The sequence below is a fragment of the Penicillium arizonense genome (genome assembly GCF_001773325.1).
Source record: "Penicillium arizonense strain CBS 141311 chromosome Unknown PENARI_contig006, whole genome shotgun sequence".
NCBI classification, from domain to species: domain Eukaryota; kingdom Fungi; phylum Ascomycota; class Eurotiomycetes; order Eurotiales; family Aspergillaceae; genus Penicillium; species Penicillium arizonense.
The window spans coordinates 145,168-158,228 of NW_019173283.1; the positions used below are offsets into that span (position 1 = coordinate 145,168).

The window sequence follows — 13,061 nt, forward strand, 5'->3', positions numbered from 1 at the left end:
CAGTCTACAATTTAGAATTCCTCATGCTTTCCGAATCATTTGTGGCGTCGGTGCTGTCATCCGCCAAATCTCCGACAGCCTCGCTCAGAGATGTAGGGATCTGCGTCCACGAATTGCAGCCTTCGTCCATACTGCGATCGACTTTCAAGAAGAGCTCGACCGCGACCAACTGTCTGGCTGTCAGCCCCTCGCATATTTTCACGGCCCAAGCTGACAAAGCTGTGGTGCACGTGTACAGCCGTGAAAAGGGTAACCAAGAGGCCATTGTTCCATTTCCGGAGCGTATCCGCAGCATTGCTGTTGCGGGGGGCAAGTATGGTGATGTCTTGGTTCTGGGCACCGAGGGTGGCCGATTGATCCTATGGGAGGTATGCTTGATCCGATTGATTCACTCCGCCATGCATCATGCGTCTGACTGCTTTTTCTAGACATGCACAGGTCGTCAAGTGGCCTCGACAGCTTCCCATCTGCAACCAGTGACCTCACTCGTTGTCGACCCTACGTCCAACTTTATTCTCTCCGGATCGGCTGATGCCAGTGTACATGTCTGGTCCTTGCCTAGCATTCTGTCATTCTCAAAGCCCGCTCTTAGCGCCAGTCGTCAACCCACGAACTCGCCTATCCGAACCTTCTCCAACCACCGCGCAGCTATCACCTCCCTTGCTGTAGGACATAGCAATGGCCGACACAACATTGTGATTTCAACTGCAAAGGATAACACCGCAATTGCATGGGACTACCAGACTGGTCGTGCGATGAGAACCTTCCTCCTGCCTCTCTCCGCGACATCTGTGGCTCTGGACCCCGTTGACCGCGCATTTTATGTTGGATATGAAGACGGCAGCGTGCAATCAGTAGACTTTTACCGGGGCCAGTCTGTGCAGCATCCTCTTCACGATCCATCTGTGCAATCTACACCCGTGCAGGTATCGGCAGAAGACAGATGGCTTCCTCCTTCAGCCGAGTCCGGCTCAGTTAAGACACTCTCCCTTACATATGACGGCACCACACTACTCTCCGGCCACGAGAGCGGCAAGGTGCTATCATGGAACATCGCGCGGCACAAGTATGCCTCATCGGTTGCCGACTACACACACCCGATCACAAACCTTGTTATGCTTCCCCCAGGTGGCATCCCCCACCCTTCGTCAGACTTGAAGCGAACCGCGCATACCATTGTCAAGCCGCGCCATGACAATGGACTCTCGGCCCCGACGCATGCCCCTGGAGCCGTGCCAGCAGAGTACATGTTCCACACCCACATTATCGCACCCACTAAATCCCGATCTCGCAAACAAACCCAGTTCTCCCAGGCGCTCACCCACGCCTTCTTCCCTGATTCCATGATTGAAGACGGTCTCGCCGAGCTGGCAGCATTTCGCCAGCCCGGTGGCGCGGAGGTTATCCGCGTCTCCTCAAGCACTCCAGTCGCCAGTGAAAGCGCCGAGGACGCAGCAACTCGCGATTTGCAAGTCACCGAGCTTGAAAGCGAGGTGTCCGTGCTCAAGAAGAAGGTTGCAGTGAATGAGTCAGCTCGCCATAGTGCAGACGATGAGGTCGTCAAGTTACGCTCGGACCTTGCTAGTCTGCAAGATTACATCAACGAGCTCCATGAGAAGCAGGAGGCTGCCCAGCAAGACAAGGTCGTGCGCCAAGCAAGGAAGCAGGAGCACGCGACTAAGAGACGGGAAGCATGGCTCGCTGCAGAGAAGAAGGGCCGCAATGGTGATGCGGCTATGAAGAAGATGGAGATCGACGATGGCGCTTTGACCAGTGACTCGGATGATCAGAGTGATGAATAAAAGTTCGGCCTTGGTAATTTAGTTGGCATGATTTGCAGGATCGGCGCGGTGTTTAGTAAATATATCATCTTGGCTTCAGGCAAGTAACAAAGATGCTACGTACATGTCATGAATGAGTGCAATTCAAATACACGACCTTTTTCTGTGCCTTGGACAATAACCATTCAGTCTTGTAGCTAATCAAATATGCGGTTACGAGCCCATCGATGTATAGATCACTACGTCTACATCAAGACATATAACTACCTAGGAACACATCACACTTCCCTACAATCTACACAGCCAAAGCAAAATAAGATCAATGCCATTGTGCACCAACTATAAACCCATCCCCACCACCTCCACACTCCACAATCTGGGGTAAACAACTCAATAAGTAGCATGACTAGCCCCCTGCTCCAAAACCTCACCCTCATTAACCTCATGCATAATCTTAACCCCGGAACTAGTCCCAATCCGATGCGCACCCGCCTTCAACATCTTCACAACATCATCAGCAGTCCTCAATCCCCCACTAGCCTTAATCATACAAGGCCGTCCACACATATCAGCCGCAATGCGCATAAGCGCCACGTGCTGAAGAGTAGCACCCCCATTCCACCCAGTACTAGTCTTAATGAAATCCGCCCCGGCCATACAGGCCACAATCGCCGCATCAATCAACTGCTCCTCATCCAACAGCGACGCTTCAAGAATAGCCTTCAACACAATCGGCGAGGGCGCCGCCTTGCGCACGGCTAGGATGTCATCGTAGACTTCCGTGTACCGGCCTTCTTTCAGTAGTTGGTAGCGGATCACCATGTCCAGTTCGCGAGCGCCGTAGGTTACGGCTTCTTTTGCTTCGCGGACTTTCTCCACTGTTTCGTGCGTCCCTTCTGGGAAGGCTACCACACATGCTACTACTGTGTTTGAGTCTTTAAGATGTGCCGCTGCGCGTGCGACATGCTCGAGTCGTACACAGACGGAGGCGAAGTCTTGGTCTAGGGCTTCTTGGCAGAGGGTGTCGATTTGGGAGACGTCGATTGGAGTTGTGAGGAGGGTGTGGTCTATTGTGCGGTTGATTGAAAAGGGTATTGATGGTTGGGAGAGATTTCGTTCTGGGCGGTGCTTTTTCATGTTTGATATCTTTTCCGCCCATTCGGTGTCTGTTGCTGGTATGGCGCTCATTTTGGGTGGTGTCAATGTTGTCAATGGAGTTCACGGGTGTCTGTATTGGAGAGTAACCCACGCAGTAAGTGGGATTTAGTTCACTTTTCCCCTCTTCTAGACGAGGGGATGTCACGTGTGTACTAAACATCTCATGATGACGCCCCGTGATATCTTGACACGATGAGAGGCGGTGTGGCGGGTGTTTGATGCTCTGTTTACTATACTAAGTAGGTGGTCAATGGACACAACGTCCCGTTACTCATGTATATTTATGGAGTACTCGAGGCAAGGATATGATTCCCTTTAATCTCCAATGCATTGCAGCAAGCATTGCATATGATAGATGAATCTCCACCTAAGAAAACGGTTGTCTAGACCACAATCAACATGAGGCTGCCCTTCCCTCGCACATACATCCCTTCTCATACCCTTCCTACATTGATTTTATGCAGCAGTATTGTTGCAAGCCCATCGATCTATCGACAGCTTCCACACTCTGGTCCGCGAACATCGTCCACACGTCCCACGCGCCTCGGACCTGATCCCGGACCACCGCCGCCACCACCACCACCTCCACCTCCACCTCCTCCAGGTCCATACGAGGAGCTACCTCCCCAGCGGGAACGGGTAGTATATCTGTTGCTTGGACGGTTGATGTTGAATGCAGATTCCTCAGCGGCTTTGTACGAGTCGAGCTGGATATGGATGGGTTTCATGTCAGCCTAATCCGATTGCGCGAGAAAGATAGGAGGGAGAAATGAAGCGGAAAATAAGCGGGAAATCAATCGTTGCACAATAGAAACACATACCGCGAGCAGACTAGTGAAGTATAGGCCGAAGAAGAAGTAAATGCTCTCCATGAAGCGAGTGAGCCGCACAGAGATTGGGGGGCTGTGTGTGCACCGGTCAGCGGGTTCTGGTCTGTATTTGTAGAGGAAAGGAAATATTTACGTCTCGAGGACCTCCCCGTTTGAGAAATAGACGGGCTTTGCGGGTCTGTTCGACATTGTTGATGGGTAAAGGTGGTTGTCAGAATTGAAGATGCGAATGAGGTGGAGTGATCAGCAAGGCCGGGCCGGGCTCCACTATATATATTGACAGTCGGCCCTACTCTTTCACGCAGTACGCCAAACCTCTTTCACTACCAGAACATATATATATTTTCAAGAATCACGTCTATTTCATATCTTGGGGGTATCTGAATGCTTATCTATTTACATATGCAGCAGCTCCATCGCTTGGAAATCATAATATCGTGGGTGAAATCACTGCTTCTCTACTTCCCCTGACACTGCAACCGCGTCCACTTCGCTGCGCAGGTCATCCAGTCCATGGAATCCTTCCTCAATTACCCATTTTTGGCCTTGAGGATTATGCAATACGTGACAACTGGCTCCAACCACCAGCAAACCCGGTGGTCGCGATCCTGCCTCTTCAAATGCCAAGCAGACATGCTCGAGGGTCGAGCGAATGACGCGTTGGTCTGGGCATGATGCGCGCTCAACAATCGCGCAGGGTGTCTCCTTAGGCCAGAGAATGCGCGATTGAGAACCAGCATCATCCGGGAAGGTGGTGAGAGACTCTACGAGAGCAGAGAGACGGTGGAGAGCCATCAGGAACACCACTGTCTGGGTAAGTACGTAGGTAGGGGGGTTTGGAGCTGCACCCTTTCTGCCAGTTCCCGTGCATACGAGGACCTGGTCGGAGACGCCGCGGTGGGTAGCGGGGATATCAGCGAAGAGAGATGCGCTCATGGCACTGGTGATACCAGGCAACACGAGAGGTGAATATCCTTCTTTCCTGAAGAACTCGAACTCTTCTGCTCCACGGCCGTACAGATAAGGGTCTCCTTGCTTCAAGCGAAGGACCTGGCGTCCCTTTTGCAAAGCTGCAAGACCCATCTGCAGGAACTCCTCTTGGGCTTGGTCTGCGTTGCCGGGGAACTTGCGTGCAATGTGCACTTCTGTTCGACGGGGGATCAGATCCAGCACCGGTGCGGGGACGAGCTTGTCTGCGAGGATGATATCGGCCTTGTGGATTGCGTGATACGTGGCGCGTGTGAGCAAGTCTGGGTGACCGGGACCCGAGCCAGCGAGAACGATTTTTCCTTTCCTTGAAGGAGTTTCGATGCCATTTGTGTCTTGCACATTCTCCTTTCCAGACGAATAGGCCTCCAGGATGGCATCCATGTCGGCATCGGTGATAGAGACGAGCTTTCGCAGAGGCCAGTATTCACAGATCTGTGACAGCCAGCGCATTCTCCTCGTTTTCGCTGCTGCGGCGTCTCCCTCTGTAACCAAAGTGTTGAAAGTGTGGTTTTGACCTGTTGTATCGTCGTCTTCTCCCTCATATGTGGCACCACCTGACCCGGCCGCGTTGTCTTCTTCCCACAGCCGCCTGCGCACGGCACCTATTCTGTCAATGGCCGTGCCGAGGTTCTGTGGTAGGAAAGCAGCAATCTCCCTCCGCAGGCGGGATGCAAGCTTGCAGCCACGACCTGAGGTTGTGATTCCAATATGGAGGGGTCCATCCGAGTAGGTGGAGAGCAGGGTGAATGAGCAGAGTTCGGGAGCATCTGACACATTGACAGGGATTCTTAGACGCCGGCAGAGCTTCGAGATGTGGGAGCCTATAAACCAATGAGTATGGGCATGTTGAGAGTTATACAGGGAGAACATACTCAGCGGGTTACTTCCACTTAAGGTGACAAAGACCAAGTCCACAACGTGGTCGACCTCTTCTCTTCCCAAGGTGGTCAAGTCAGTATCTTGGAACTCACGACGCACCCATTGAGCAGAGCCCTTGGAAATTTGCTCAGATAGAGTGTAATGCATGTCCACAGTCTCCGGCGCAATAATGATCGGTTGCGCGCCGACTTCAAGGGCTTTCGCACATCTCGCAGCAGCAAGAGGGTTAGAACCCACGATTAAGTGCACTTGCAAGTCGGTATCCCACGCTGCCATCAATGGCGCGGGAGAACCTGCGTTGCATGATGCGTCCTTCATGGTGAAGTATGGCGGGACGAAGCGCGATGCCCCTCCAAATAACCTTTTTGATGGATAGATAGACGCTTTCGGATTTGCAGTCAAAGGCACACTCAGGATTTAGTTTCGAGTGTGCAAGACTCCCTGGAGACCTTTGGTCTATATAGAATAATCACAATCACCTTGACTTGCCACACTTCCGCGGAGAAAGAATGAGTAAGAGGCCTGCTGCGATTGGTGATAACGATAAGGACCCTCGATATTGCAAATTCGATTGGGCAAAATGCGATCAAAGGAGAGTGTACACAAGTCAAGAATTGACTCTAGACACACAATATCAATCCCGGAATGTCTATCAGGTGACTCACGTCTATATCCTCTTTTTTTTCTATACATCTTCGTGGCTCAATGCGGTTAAAGGCAATTGCGTGCTTGCTTAGGTAATGGGCCCGGGGTTCGCCCAGTTGATCGTCTTCACTTCTGCATTGGGCTATTCAGGTGTTTAGTCTGGAGTATAGTCTCTGATATTATAGGACGGTGGTGATAGGTGTCTATCTTCCGTGGATAATAGACGCCTAAGCATATACGACTGGGTGGCATATATGTGAGTATACATACATCTATCTATATAGCTAAGTGGTAATTTACTACCTCACTCCCCTAGAAACAATCATACTTATCATGTTCATATTTTAATTGGCTCCAATTCGATCCAGTTATTAAGATGATAAGTCAAAGGGTACTCCGTGACTATAGAATCTTCGAAACTGATGTTGGGTCACGTGCACCGGAGCTTCCAGCTCGTAAGGGCGCAACATCGGAGCTACAGCATCACCTCCATCAAGTCTGCCATTCCACGAATCTCACTCCGCTCTGCGCACAGAACGAGAATAACATAAATCCCTACCGCTTTTGACTTTGACCTCTTTCGAATCGACCACTAAATCCTCAAAATCGTCATCATGTCCGGCGGCCTCTTGAAGCCCGAGAAGGACTTCACCAAGGATGCCGACAAGCTCATCCCAGAGGCTGAAGGTCTTGCTAAGGTGATTTTGAAAAATGCCATCGTAAAGCCCGATGCTAACGTGTCATTAGACTGATGTCCAGGGAGCGATCGATAAGCTGTTGGGTTTGGAGAAGCAATCGAGACAGGTATGACGCCGAACTCCATCACCTTCACCGCTGCAACACAGGCTAACCGAGGCTCTCTTATCTAGGCATCTGATCTTGCCACCACATCGCGACTCCTGATTGCCATTGTTACCATCAGCAAGAATGCCGGCGACTGGAACCTTCTCAACGACCAAGTGCTCCTCCTATCCAAGAAACATGCCCAACTCAAGCAGGCCACAACGAAGATGGTGCAGACGGTGATGGGATTCTTGGAGGAGACACCGAGCATGGAGGTCAAGATGTCTGTGATTGAGACTCTGCGGACAGTGACCGAGGGAAAGGTAGGCTGAGGATCCTTAGCGACTGACGGGATTTTTTGCTAATGGCTGTCGAAGATCTTCGTTGAAGTAGAGCGAGCCCGCGTCACACGCATCCTTTCGAATATCAAAAAGACCCAAGGAGACCTCAACTCGGCAGCAGACATCCTGTGTGAGCTGCAAGTGGAGACATTTGGATCGATGACGAGACGGGAAAAGACAGAATTCATCTTGGAGCAGGTCTCTTTGTGCATTGAGCGTGGAGACTGGACCCAGGCCCAGATTCTCAGCCGCAAGATCAACAAGCGCTACTTCAACCGCAAGCCCAAGAAGTCCGCCGAGGAAATTGAGAAGCTCAAGAAGGAGGCTGAGGAGAAGGAGAAGACCCGTGGGCCCGATGAGCCTCCTATGGAGGTTGATGACGATGTGACAGATCTCAAGCTTCGTTACTTCGAACAGCAGATCACCTTGGCCAACCATGATTACAACTACCTCGAAGTTTGCAAGAACTACCGGGAGGTTTTGGACACAGAGGCTGTCGAAAACAACCCAGAGCACCTGCGTGCCGTACGTGAACCCGCATCTACTTTTCTTTGATAAGCACTAACCTGAATATAGTCACTCGCCCGCATAGTCTACTACGTTGTCCTCTCTCCCTACGATAATGAACAGTCCGACCTCCTGCACCGCATCAAGCAAGACTCGCGACTGTCGCAAGTCCCCGAGGAAGCCCGCCTGGTGAAGCTCTTTACCATCCCCGAGCTGATGCGCTGGCCCATGGTTGCCGAGCAGTTTGGCCCTCACCTGTGCAACACCGACGTCTTCGACGCTGAGGCCAAGCAGACCACCGAGGACCAAGCTCACCGGAGGTGGCAAGATCTACGGAAACGGGTCATTGAACACAATGTCCGTGTGGTTGCCAAGTACTATACTCGTATCCAGATGGGCCGCCTGACCCAGCTTTTGGACCTGACCGAGGAAGAGACCGAGAAGTACATCAGCGACCTGGTCACGTCGAAGACCATCTACGCCAAGATCGACCGCCCCGCGCGGTTGGTCAACTTCGCCAAGCCCCGTGATGCTGATGATGTTCTGAACGAGTGGAGCAGCGACATGAAGAGCCTGCTGGGTCTGCTTGAACGCATTGATCATTTGATCACCAAGGAGGAGATGATGGCCCGTATCCAGCCTACTCGCAGTGACATGGGCAAGGCTCATTGATTGGAAATGTGTCAGATTTGAAGAATGCCACCGCGTGTAATATAATTCGCCGGTAGACGTGAGATATGAAGCCATACATTGACCTTTACCACATTCAACAGTACATACATCGTAGCAGTAATAAGACAGTAACAGTCGTCAACTCGTTGACTCGTCAATTGAGAAATCTGGACATCTATACAAATCTAGTCTAATCTAGTATAAATCCCAACCCTCAAAACGGCATATCCATATCATTGACATCCACCTCCTCAACCTTCCCCTTCTTAGAATCCTCCGGCCCAACATACTCCCGAATGAACTTAACAGCAGCATCCAAATAAGGCCGCTGACTAGGCAAAAAGTGACCACCAGGATGCCAAACAACCAAACCCTCCTTCTCCGGCTCACCAACACAAGCCTCAATCAAAGCCCGGCTCCTCCCTTCCTCAACAACAGCATCCAAACTCCCAAGCACATGCAAAACCGGCGTCCTAATAGCGGGCTCCTCAAAGAACCCACGATATCTTGCCCCAGGCGCCCTGAAACCCGAATAACAAACCGCAAACTTAAGCGGCGGATGCTGAAACCCAGCTCCGGCCCCAAACGACTCAGGGAACGGCATACCCGCCACACCCCCTTCGCCAGTAATTTTCTCAAAATGCTCAAAGCTCGCCTTCCTTCCGGGCTCCAGCAACGCCGCAACCATCGCCGCCAGCGCGGCGCCCTGCGAGAACCCAATCACGCCGTCGAAGGGTCCTTCTTCGGATAGTGTGCGCGCTACTGTGGCGAGTCCTTCCTCAATGCCTGTGTATAAGGGTGGATTGGCGGTGTTGGAGCGGCGCCACCAGCCGTAGGCTTCGATTGAGGAGGTTTCGGCGCTTGTTTCTGAGGGCTCGTAGCCAGGGATGTCGGCTGGGAGGAGGCGGAGGGGGGCTGTTGGGTAGCTTGTGCTGACATCATGCAGGGGAAAAGCTTTTTGGATGTGTTTTGTTAAAGCGCGGCTTTTGGCGTGGAAGAGGGGGCCTGACTGCGTGTAGCCGTGCAGCATGAGCAGTTTTAGGGGTTGGCGTTGGGTGGTGGGGTTGGGTGCCATTGTTGATAGGGGGTGGTGGATGGAGGGAGTCTTGAGTGGGAGGGTACTTGGGGAGTGGGAGTGAAGAACCTTGGGTGAGAGGGCTCTTTTATACATTGGGGAGAGATCGGAGAAGGAGTTGACTCTTTTTCTATTTTGATAAGAGATAAGCAGGCGGAGTCCGCGATAGGAAATACTGCCTGAATCAACAAACATCCAAACACCCCCTACTTTATTACTTCACTACTTGCCTTCTTTACACTCGAAATCCCTGCCTTGCCCATCATGTCTGAGTCACTCACAGGTAACAAGAACATCGAGACCCTCGATGCCCAGATGAAGGACTGCCTCAGGTATGTTTCCCCTCCCAATACCAACCACCAACCCCACCATACAAGATCCTTTCAACCTTAACCAAAGACTGATACTATAAACATCCTCTAACAATTACCTAGCACCTTCGAAGCCCACCCCCAATACCCCGACCATCCAACAATCTTCTTCATCTACGACTTCATCCGGAACACCCACAACCAACTGAAGGGAGTTGACCCCGCCAAGTTCTACGCAGGCGACAAGGCATCCCGAGACGCTGTGCAGGAGGTCATCGGCCGAAATGGTTTCGCTGCAATGCTTACCGGCGATACTACCGGCAAGCTGGCTATGTTGACTGGCGGAGATCCGGCGAACCCTGCTGATTTTGGTGAGGATATTAAGGCCAAGACAAAGATTATGGCCGGGTCTGACTAGTGCTTTTCTTGTTTCAATACTTCCTGTGCTTTTTCTTTTTTTGGGTAGGCATCGGGTTGGTCTTCTGTTTTGGGGTGGATGTACATACAATACCCTACACTACCTGTGTCTATTATCCGATCTATTTGAAACTACCTGAGGTGTTTCTTCTCTTTTGACTGTGTTATGTATAAGTTATACAATGGGATGTAGATGTGCGTGCACGGACTTCAGTTTATATTCGTGAGTACAAGGTCTCTGGAAATAGGAACTTCGGCCCTACCGATGGACAATGCACTTACATGTAGCTCACCTGTCAAAAGTACTGAATAGGAGCAGTTTGCTACGACAACTGTCATTATTCTAGGCTATTCCATCTGCAAATGTACCCTGATGTAATTTCCACCATCGGAAAAGCAGACATGATGTCATGGATAAGTTAGCTAGTTCCCAAATGGGAATGTTAGACCTGACGTTTGCTGCAGCGGAAGGTAGCACACGATCGGAGTGGTGTGTCTCCACAGGATCAACTGTGGTCGCCAAGTCTAGATGGTGGAGGGCGGAGGGTGGCCATAAACTCATACAATTATTACATTGAGCGGAGAAGATAGACCTACATGTAAGACATATGACTTAAGTTAACGTTAGCTTACTTGCAGGCAGCGATGATTCTAGATCTCAAATGGGCCTGGATATCATCGAGGATATCTGTACATGTAAACTACATAAGAGGGGTTCGAGGTCTACAAACTCGAAGCTACAGGCCATATACTAAGGTGCAACTCTTAAATTGAGTTAAGAACCTTTTTGTACAAGTCGCAGATACATTTAAAACACAAGAAACCAGAAAATCAAAACATCAAACATAGCACAAAGTCAAGCAAAAGAGCCTGGTGCCTTTTTGTGCCAGATATCCGGAACTCCCTGAGCAGAATGCTGTTGCTTTTTTTTTTGGTCGAATGCTTTTTTGCTGTTGTCGCTGGGAGGCGGGTCATTCCATCTTCTATCCGTCATCAATGCATAGAAACACAAGAATCCAACGCTGAGATATTAGAATCATCACCGTGAAAAGGCAAAAAGAAAAGAGCAAGGAAACGGTCGGATGAGCAAAGGGTCCCAGAGGCCACATTCAAATTTGACTTTCTCAAAGATGCAGGAAGATGTAGATACGAAGGACCATATCACATCATCTGCATCTCCCAAACCAACCAGTCGAAGAAATTGTAAAGAGAATATTCCATCCATTTTTTCGTAGGGGCAAGGGTGATATTGAAAAAGGGTAGTTTGGTATGTGACATTTTGAAGCCCGGGACCGGAAGACGGGTTAAAAGAAGTAGGAACTCTCCAAAGCCGGATCAAAAAAAAAGAAGAGGTAAGAAGAGGGCAACCCCGGGATTGGTATTTTCATCCTAATTTCTCCATGCTAATTCTCTTTGACGTTTCAACCGGAACATAACAAGAAAAAAAAGTTTTTCATTCGTTTCTCGTTTACTTGCGGCGGAAAGAGCAGCCCTCGGTCAGACGGGCCTTGCCACCGGTGGGCTGGCAGAGGACGGTCGAGCAACCGGCACAGATGACGACGGTCTGGGCGTGCGAGAAGACGGTGGTGATGGTGAAGCAACCGGGGCACTTGACGTCCATGAAGAAGGAGCGGGGCTGGGGCACAAGGGTCTGTTGGGCGAGTCGAAGAATCAGCCATTTGTTCCCATCATTTTCCATGTTCACATCCGATATCCGATGTCCTGTTGTTTTCCTTCGTCCATTCTGCTCGGAGAGCTTCGATGTCCCAGGTCTCCAGTGCAGGTTTCCATCTCGGTCGGCTTTTCATCTTTCCTCCACATATCGCCATCGGAGATCGGTTGTTTCATACCTTGAGCTTGTGCTTACGGCCCTCAGCCTGGGGCGTGGGGTTGAGGAGGTCGACCGCGAGAACCTGAGGACAGCAATGTTAGCGGAGATGAAATTTTCGATGATAGTCGCCCCCCATGTGGATGGAGTTGTTCTCGGAGGTCGAAATCAGGGCGAAAAAAAGGGGGACTCACCATCTTGACGAGTGAAAGTCGATCAGCGAGATAGTTGATTAATGGCGCTGATGGCGATGGCCTTGTGTGTAGCGGATGAGGTGGTCTTCCAAGAGAAGTTTGAAGGGATTTGGACCGGGCGTCCCGTTTGGGGGTGGTAGGGTTTGTGCCCGTTTGTGCCCTCGCTTGGTGTCCTCTTTCAGGAAGGCGGCAGGCTTCCCACCAATCAGCGGTGGTGTCATGAGGTAAGCTATCAAGTAAGCGCTGATGTAATCAGGACAGCTGCTGGTTCCCCATGTGGAGACTTCCCGTTTGAGCCTAGTGGTGATTCCGCGACTGGTATGCAGTCACTAGACTCTTTCTATAACTCTCTGCAACTCTCTACAGCTCTCTACAACTCTCTGCAACTGTACAGCTCTACAAGTCTCTGTCTTTGCAAATGTATTTGCAACTCTCTTTGCAACGCTCTTTACAACCATCTTTGCAGCTCTATCTACAGCTCTCTACAGCTCCCTAATGACAAAACTTTACAGCTCTTTCTACAAACATTACTTTTCCCACCGGTATGCAGTCGCTCGACTCTTCTACAACTTTCTACTGCCTGCGACTTCATCTTCAAGGCTTCTTCCTTGTCTCAGAATCTTCTCCAATCATTTGTTATTTGGCCAGCC

At 50.7% G+C, this 13,061-nt stretch overlaps 7 protein-coding genes across 7 annotated transcripts; 3 read left to right on the forward strand and 4 right to left on the reverse strand.

Moving 5' to 3' along the window:
• Positions 1-23: 23 nt before the first annotated feature.
• On the forward strand, positions 24-1,802 carry PENARI_c006G02303 (putative ribosomal assembly complex component Ipi3; the record flags this gene model as incomplete). The annotated part of the gene is made up of 2 exons (XM_022630202.1): positions 24-368; positions 429-1,802. 2 exons carry the CDS (start codon positions 24-26, stop codon positions 1,800-1,802), a joined length of 1,719 nt encoding a protein of 572 aa, XP_022489981.1.
• A 369-nt stretch (positions 1,803-2,171) lies between these two features.
• On the reverse strand, positions 2,172-2,969 carry PENARI_c006G11047 (2-deoxyribose-5-phosphate aldolase; the record flags this gene model as incomplete). The annotated part of the gene is made up of 1 exon (XM_022630611.1): positions 2,172-2,969. One exon carries the CDS (start codon positions 2,967-2,969, stop codon positions 2,172-2,174), a length of 798 nt encoding a protein of 265 aa, XP_022489472.1.
• A 458-nt stretch (positions 2,970-3,427) lies between these two features.
• On the reverse strand, positions 3,428-3,958 carry PENARI_c006G02131 (uncharacterized protein; the record flags this gene model as incomplete). Its single annotated transcript, XM_022630190.1, has 3 exons — positions 3,428-3,646; positions 3,761-3,842; positions 3,903-3,958. The coding sequence occupies 3 exons, from the start codon at positions 3,956-3,958 to the stop codon at positions 3,428-3,430; spliced, it is 357 nt and encodes a 118-aa protein (XP_022489971.1).
• Positions 3,959-4,216: 258 nt separating this feature from the next.
• On the reverse strand, positions 4,217-5,956 carry PENARI_c006G07927 (putative siroheme synthase; the record flags this gene model as incomplete). Its single annotated transcript, XM_022630467.1, has 2 exons — positions 4,217-5,580; positions 5,632-5,956. The coding sequence occupies 2 exons, from the start codon at positions 5,954-5,956 to the stop codon at positions 4,217-4,219; spliced, it is 1,689 nt and encodes a 562-aa protein (XP_022489480.1).
• A 941-nt stretch (positions 5,957-6,897) lies between these two features.
• On the forward strand, positions 6,898-8,586 carry PENARI_c006G07722 (proteasome regulatory particle lid subunit RPN5; the record flags this gene model as incomplete). Its single annotated transcript, XM_022630455.1, has 5 exons — positions 6,898-6,981; positions 7,031-7,087; positions 7,153-7,389; positions 7,444-7,932; positions 7,984-8,586. The coding sequence occupies 5 exons, from the start codon at positions 6,898-6,900 to the stop codon at positions 8,584-8,586; spliced, it is 1,470 nt and encodes a 489-aa protein (XP_022489791.1).
• Positions 8,587-8,800: 214 nt separating this feature from the next.
• Positions 8,801-9,661, reverse strand: PENARI_c006G02548 (alpha/beta hydrolase; the record flags this gene model as incomplete). Its single annotated transcript, XM_022630212.1, has 1 exon — positions 8,801-9,661. One exon carries the CDS (start codon positions 9,659-9,661, stop codon positions 8,801-8,803), a length of 861 nt encoding a protein of 286 aa, XP_022489637.1.
• Positions 9,662-9,925: 264 nt separating this feature from the next.
• Positions 9,926-10,390, forward strand: PENARI_c006G00504 (uncharacterized protein; the record flags this gene model as incomplete). The annotated part of the gene is made up of 2 exons (XM_022630112.1): positions 9,926-9,993; positions 10,096-10,390. 2 exons carry the CDS (start codon positions 9,926-9,928, stop codon positions 10,388-10,390), a joined length of 363 nt encoding a protein of 120 aa, XP_022489877.1.
• Between the last annotated feature and the right edge of the window lie 2,671 nt (positions 10,391-13,061).